At 29.8% G+C, this 7,500-nt stretch overlaps 1 protein-coding gene across 1 annotated transcript in view; it reads left to right on the forward strand.

Moving 5' to 3' along the window:
- Positions 1 to 7,500, forward strand: part of LOC119586656 (glucose transporter type 1-like) — a 148,288-nt gene that overhangs the window by 92,081 nt on the left and 48,707 nt on the right. Inside the window, exons 7-10 of the mRNA XM_037935398.1 lie at positions 127 to 251; positions 992 to 1,162; positions 1,288 to 1,395; positions 1,936 to 2,123. Coding sequence (XP_037791326.1) covers positions 127 to 251; positions 992 to 1,162; positions 1,288 to 1,395; positions 1,936 to 2,123 — 592 coding nt within the window. The remainder of the gene's footprint in view (positions 1 to 126; positions 252 to 991; positions 1,163 to 1,287; positions 1,396 to 1,935; positions 2,124 to 7,500) is intronic.

The following is a 7,500-nucleotide window of genomic DNA, read 5'->3' on the forward strand; positions in this document are numbered from 1 at the left end:
AAAATAATTCTCTAATCCTTTCTTTCACCCTTGCTGCTTAGCTTTATTGAGAATAGTTTTTTTTTTTTTTTTTTCATCTGTATATATTTGTCTTTTGGGTTTGTTAACAAGCATTGCATATTACAGAAAGAAGGGCTTACTCCTAAACAACCTTTTGGGAGTGGGAGGAGCATGTCTCATGGGCTTCTCTCAAATGTTATACTCTTTTGAGATGCTCATCCTAGGTAGATTGGTCATTGGCATTAACTGCGGTGAGTATTGGAATGACTGGTAATAGCTTGTTACTTGTTCATGTGTGTATTAGCAACCAGTTGGATAAGGTAGGACTAAGATTGCATCAGTGAATTGATATTAGATTAGTAAATTGCAGTGTTGTACTTTTTATGTGTATTTTTCATGAATCATTGTTATATTTTCAGAAAAAAAAATATTGACCCATGAATGAAGCTTCATTTTCTGCTCTTTTGTCCAAATTCCACAGGTGTCTGTTAAGTTACAGTTAAAGTCAAATTTAATGCAAGTGGAATTATATAAATTCATGTAGCTTTATTTAGTGCAGTGTATATTAGAAGATACCTTTGTATTCTGCCTTTTTTTTATCATTTTGCATGTCTATTCAGGTAACTATGCCTTATTATCAAGGGATGGTAATAAAGAATCACTTTGTATTTATTAATGATAATACAAATGTATTAGTGGATGTAAAGTTAAGTAATGATAAATAGGGCATTGGTGAATTAGTTAATTTATAAAAAACAGAAAAAAAAGAACTGAAAACCTATTATTAAAAAAAATAGATTAAAGGATCTATTTTTATATGCTTTTGTGCAGTTCATTTTGATTTTATGCTATTGGTTTGATAAATATCCCTTTTTGTTTTAGTTTGTACAAAAAATTTATATATTACCATAATTATCATGTAGACTTCTTCATGTAGACATCTTGACCTAGATTTCTACCTTTTTCATTAAAAATGCTGTATGTTCAACAGGTTTGAACACCTCGCTAGTTCCCATGTACATCAGTGAGATCGCCCCTCTCAACCTGCGTGGTGGGCTGGGAACCGTCAACCAATTGGCTGTCACAGTAGGCCTGCTCCTCTCACAGGTTCTTGGCATTGAGCAACTTCTTGGGAATAGCAATGCTTGGCCTCTTCTCCTAGGTAATGATATTGTTCTTTTAGGATTTCATAGGTGAAGAAAGCATATATGAAGCTAGTGGATATTAAAAAAAAAGAAAAAAACATAATCCTTAGAGTGGAGTAGATGATAGATATTTTGCTTTTAGGTCTTGCCATTGTCCCAGCTGTGATGCAGATGGTGCTGCTGCCAGTGTGTCCAGAATCTCCTCGCTACTTGCTCATGTCACGCCAGTTAGAGGATGAAGCGCGAAGAGGTCGGTTGATACATTCAACTACAACTGAATAGTTGGGGTATTATGTAGCTATTTTGTGATGTTAAAAATGCTATAGATAGTAGCATTTTGCTTAAATCTGTATTAAGGACAGACATCAAACTGTAAGTAATTTTTAATAGATAATTATATAAGAATACCTTAAGAATTTAGTAATGGATGAATTCTTTTTCTTTTTGTGAAAGCAATAAAGATGAAGTACATTGTTTGGAAATATGTGATCTTTCTCATGATAATGGACTATAGATTTTTTTTTTTTTTTTTTTTTTTTTTTTTTTTTTTTTTGAATAAGCAGAAAAAAAATCTATAAAATATCTGAAATTGTAGTAGAGAAACATGAAATATAGGCTTCAGAAATTGTGCCACTTCTGTCACTTTGTTATTTTATCCCAGTAATATTAACTGAAGGCATTTTGTGGAGCACCCCCTTACAATGCAACCTGCTTTGCACAGTGAGCCCTACATTGTGACTAAGGGATTTTTCTTTTATTTCCCTCCTTTTGAAATTTTATTTCATTCCAGCCCTAAGGAGACTGCGTGCATCAAGTCATGTTGAGGAAGATATCGAAGAGATGCGAGCAGAGGAAGCAGCGAGCCAGACTGAAGCTCACATGAGTATGTTGCAGCTGGTGCGATCATCGGCACTGCGCATGCCACTCACAATTGGCATTGTTATGCAGCTCTCCCAGCAGTTGTCAGGCATTAATGCGGTGAGTAAATACTCCGTCTTTTATTACAACATTAATAATTGCTGAGAACCAATGTAGTTTATACCTGTATTGCTGATTTTAAACTGGGTATTTATCAATGAAATTTGAATTTTCAGTAGACATACCTGATTAAGTAGGGATTTAGAATATATTCAAATACTTTTCTTTGTAGAGATAATCAGATATATAATGCCTTGAGTAGCCTCCAGGCAGTGGGGGATTTCTTATCTCTTCCATAGTTAAGCTATGGTTAATATGTATAGAAACAACCTTCATCTCCAAAGTAGTGTGATTATACTGTAACATTTGATAATTCTAATGGCAAATATGCAGACAAAATCAGTGTATGAGACAGAGAGTGAACCATTGAGCCTTCCATAGGAAATGTATTTTTGTAGGTTTCTTAAATTCTGTTGGAGCTGGTGCCTACAACTTATCAGTTTGTATAAGAAAACTGCAAAACATTTATATCTGTACAGGTTTTCATCAATTGTACACTTTCTGTGCCATAGTTTGATTTTGTGTACATTTTGGTCATTTATTCTCAGCAAGAACTTAATCTAAATGATAGTTTTCAATACTTGAACATTGCCAGTTGGTAAGTGTTTTCCTTATATTTGTAATATATTGTACAGTGGCAGACATGTTTGAGTGACTTTGTTTTGTTGGTTATCTTATTTATTCTCATGCTCTACATGATTTTTTTTTACTAACTGTACTGTAATTGTCCAGACAGTATGTAGGCCTGCATGGGGGTTTCTGTTCCATGCATGGATTTTAAGTCAATTCATGAAGTATTGTATCCACAAATAGTCATAGGCAGTAAGTAGGATATGTAATGCTTTCTTCCTGTATATAGTTTAGTTGCTGATACACAAATTGACATGAACATTACAAATTTGTTGATACCAAAAGTGGAGCTAATATTTACAATATCCTTAAGATTTGATTAGCCATGAGATTATATCCAGTCCATTGATTTCTAGATAGAAAGAAGAATTTTATAGACTGACTGGATTCTTTGTGCATTATAGCAAAATCCCATATAATGAGAAGAATACTACCTGGCCATTTTATTAATACTTTGCTAACACCAGATTCAGATTTGTAGGACCACATGAAGCCTTATGCTTTTCAGAGGGATCAATCACCACATCACAGATAACTATATATGCTGTTGCTTTTATGGAATTCAGTTCTGGCACAGTGTAGCAGCAAGTATTTGTTGAAGTGATCAAGTTGTGCAGTTTACTCATGACTCATGAAAGGTTGTAGGCACCACCATTTCATAGACTGATGAGCACTGAATGAAACCTTGAATCATTAGTGGCAAATATTTGGTGTTTTGTAAATCAGCCGTAACACACTGTATATGTGTGTGTGTATACACTTGGCCACTGGAATTTCCAACCAGTTAATTAATATCTCTTTTGTCATTTGAGCTGATAACATTTTCTGTGGGAGGCGGCAAAGAGTACTTTAACCACAGTAGAATTCTTTGATATAGCCGTGACTTGTCTCACATGCAGTGTTACCACTCACTTCACAGAAAATCTACTAATTAGATGGTTGGAAACTCCTGTGATCTAATGTATATTTTTCATATGCACTCATAATCAGTGTCTGTGCTAATTTACTCTTTAGGATATAGGTTACCAAATTATATATATATATATATATATATATATATATATATATATATATATATATATATATATATATATATATATATATATATATATAATATATATTATATAAATATATAATATATATATATATATATATATATAATATATATAATATATATAAATATATATATTATATATATATATATATATATATTATTATGTATATATTATATGTATTATTTTTTATTGTGTATGTGTTGTGTGTGTGTGTGTGTGTGTGTGTGTGTGTGTGTGTGTGCAATTGTGGTATGATGGTGTGTGTGATGTGGTGTGTATTGTGTTGTGTGTGTGTGTGTGTGTGTGTGTGTGTGTGGTGTGTGTGTGTGTGTGTGTGTGTGTGTGTGTGTGTCGTGTTTGTGTATGTGTATGTGTATATGTATGTATTGTATATGTATGTATTATGGATAGATGTGTGTTGTGTGTTTGTTTGTGTTTAGTTGTTGTGTGTTGTTTGTGTGTGTTGTGTGTGTATAGTGTATGTTATGTATATATGTATATATTATACATATGTATGTATGTATATATAATCATATATATATATATATATATATATATATATATATATATATATGTATAAATACATATGTGTGCCTATATATGTATATATATATGTATATATATGGTTAAGTAGTTATATATATATATATTATAATACTTATATATATATTTATATATGTATATATATTATGTACATTATATGTATATGTATGTAAATATATATTTATTTGTGTATTATGATGATTATGTGTGTTGTGTATGTGTGTGTGTGTGTATTGTGTGTGTGTGTGTTTGTGTTGTGTGTGTGTGTTTGTGTGTGTGTGTGTCTGTACTTATATATGTATACATACATACGTACATGTATGTATGTATACGTTATATATGTATACATACATTTATATATATTTGTACATATATGTTGTATATATTATATGTGTATTATATGTATATATATATATATATATATATATATATATATATTATATGTATTATATATATATATATATATATATATATATATTAAATGTGTGTGTGTTGTGTGTGTGTGGTGTGTGTTGTTTTGTTTGTGTGTGTTGTTGTGTGTATGTTATGTGTGTTGATGTACATATATATATATATATATATTATATATTATATATTATATATTATATATATATATATATATATATTTTATATATATATATATATATATATATGTTATATATTATTTATATGGTATATATATGCATATTTTATGTATTTATATGGTAGTATATAGTATAATATAATATATATAATATATATAATATAATATGTATATATATATTAGTATATATATCATTATGTAATGTATGTATATATGTGTATATAATATATTATTATATATATATATATATATATATATATATATATATATGTTTGTATATATTTAGATTTCATTATTCCAATAATAGCACCAGCATTGTATGATATTTAAAATCTGGTTCAGTTATACACAAAAGATCATTATACAAAAGGAATTGTATAATAATTGAAAAATAAGACCTTGTGTATTATCTTAAGTTTAATGAAATTTGAATTTGAAAGTTATCAGATATTAGATACTGAATAAGAAACATAATAATATGGCTTTTGTTCATGTAAGGTATAAAATGTGGTTACAATAAGAATTATACTTGTTCAAATGATATGGAAATGGAAGCCAGGAATTAAATAATGCTATTAGTACTCATAAGACTTCTAAAACTATTCTCATTATTATTATTGTAACAGAATATGGCCATCGTAAGTTAGTTGTGCTTCCTGGACATTTCTGAATGGTGGTATATTTCCAAAATTTTAGAGATTTATCTGTTAAATATCCCATTACTTGAGAATTATGAGTTTATCTTTTGTTGCAAACCAAAATTGATATTAGATGAAGAGGTCAGTTTATGATTATAATGATGCAATAAAGTATCTCTGCAACATCCCTCTACAGTGCCACACTTTATAGTAATAAGCTCTCAGAATTGCCATTAAGAGAGAAAAAAATAGATGGTTGTGTGTATGTATATGAATGTAGTAGAGAAGAAACAAGATGTTCCAAGATATGAAATGTTCTAACAGTGGAAGATGAATAGGTAATATGTGTATGCCAGAGCAAGGATGAGGTTAGGGATCCAGGGCGCTTGGTTGTATCTGAAAGGTTTGATTCATTCAGAAGACAGTTATTTGATGCCTTTGACAGCAAAAAAAAGACAGATAATGAAGATCTTGTAGATGCAACACTCATATTTATTGGTGTGGGGTTTAAGAGAATTTGGTACTTAAGTGTGATGAGTTTGCAGGAGATGAGGACAGCTGAAATGAATTAACAATGAAAAATGTTTATTTTACTTACTGTCTCAGCATTCTACCATATAGTGAAGACTATTAGAATGGGCTACATGAGATGCAAATTGGTTAAACTTACAGCTTACCAGCTATGACTCTTCAGATAAAATGACTTTGCTGTCCTGTTCATGTCTTTGTCATTGCAAAGGCAAAACTGTCATGTAAATCAGGGGGCATCTTAGCTGGTAGGAAATTCCCTAAGAATGCAGCTCTTGGCACTAGGTCTGGTGTTCAGGATCAATAGCAGTACACATAGAACGGTTGCAATAATGTATTCCTGAACAGCTTTATGAACAATGAATAAGGCAATTCAGAAGAATTTTGAATTATGAAAGTATTTCAAAGCATAAGAATAGGTTACAGTCACTTGTTAAAAAGGTTAAAAGGACTCAAAAGATAAGCATATCTGAAAATCTGTGTCTTTCAATATTTATTTGAAAATCTCGAGGTGACTATCTTTATTTTCATCAGAGATTAAGTTATATTATGAAGAATTTGATCTTAATACCAGGATTCAAAAGATCATTTTGGCTGTGTTCCAGCAACATTATGGAATCTAATGATACGTTTGATTTGAGCATGAATGTGCTAGCATTGAGTTGACTTCACTTTGTCTTTTGAGAACTGAAACTTGTTTACTATATTCTCTTCATCATATGGGTTTTGTCATCTTTTGAGTAATTCATTAAGTTGCAATAAATGTATTACCAGCAGTGAATTAGTTTTCATTAGACTAATTAATGTTGCTTAGAATTCACCCTTTATGATATAGATTACATGCAGTGATGAACATTTTTCTGTAGGGGAAGAGTCATGTCGAGTGACATACTGTTAGCTGATTCTGAAGTTTCTGAATAGAGTAGGATATGAGATGCTAATGTGAAGGGTAAATCATCAAAATATACATAACTGTTTGTATATCAGTGACAGTTGGATCTTGCTCTTCTTCTACATTTTCTGTCTTCTGTTTTTCCTTCTTTTTCTGTCTTCTTTGGTTACTTAATATAGCCATCATCATTATTGTCATTATCATTACCACTGCATTTTGCTGTTGGTATGTTTAGTCTTCATAGTATTATTGGTATTATTATTTCTTTCATCATTTTCATCATCATCTTCATCATTACATTTTGTAATTGCTATTTACTTTATTAGTCTTTATAAAATTAGTCATTATTATCATGATCATCATCATTATTATTATTATAATTATTATTATTATTATTATTATTATTATTATTATTATTATTATTATTATTATTATTATTATTATTATTATTATTATAATCATACTTATTATTATTATTGCTTTTATTTGTTTTGTTATTTTTATTATT

Source organism: Penaeus monodon, chromosome 3 (genome assembly GCF_015228065.2).
Source record: "Penaeus monodon isolate SGIC_2016 chromosome 3, NSTDA_Pmon_1, whole genome shotgun sequence".
In the NCBI taxonomy this organism is placed as follows: domain Eukaryota; kingdom Metazoa; phylum Arthropoda; class Malacostraca; order Decapoda; family Penaeidae; genus Penaeus; species Penaeus monodon.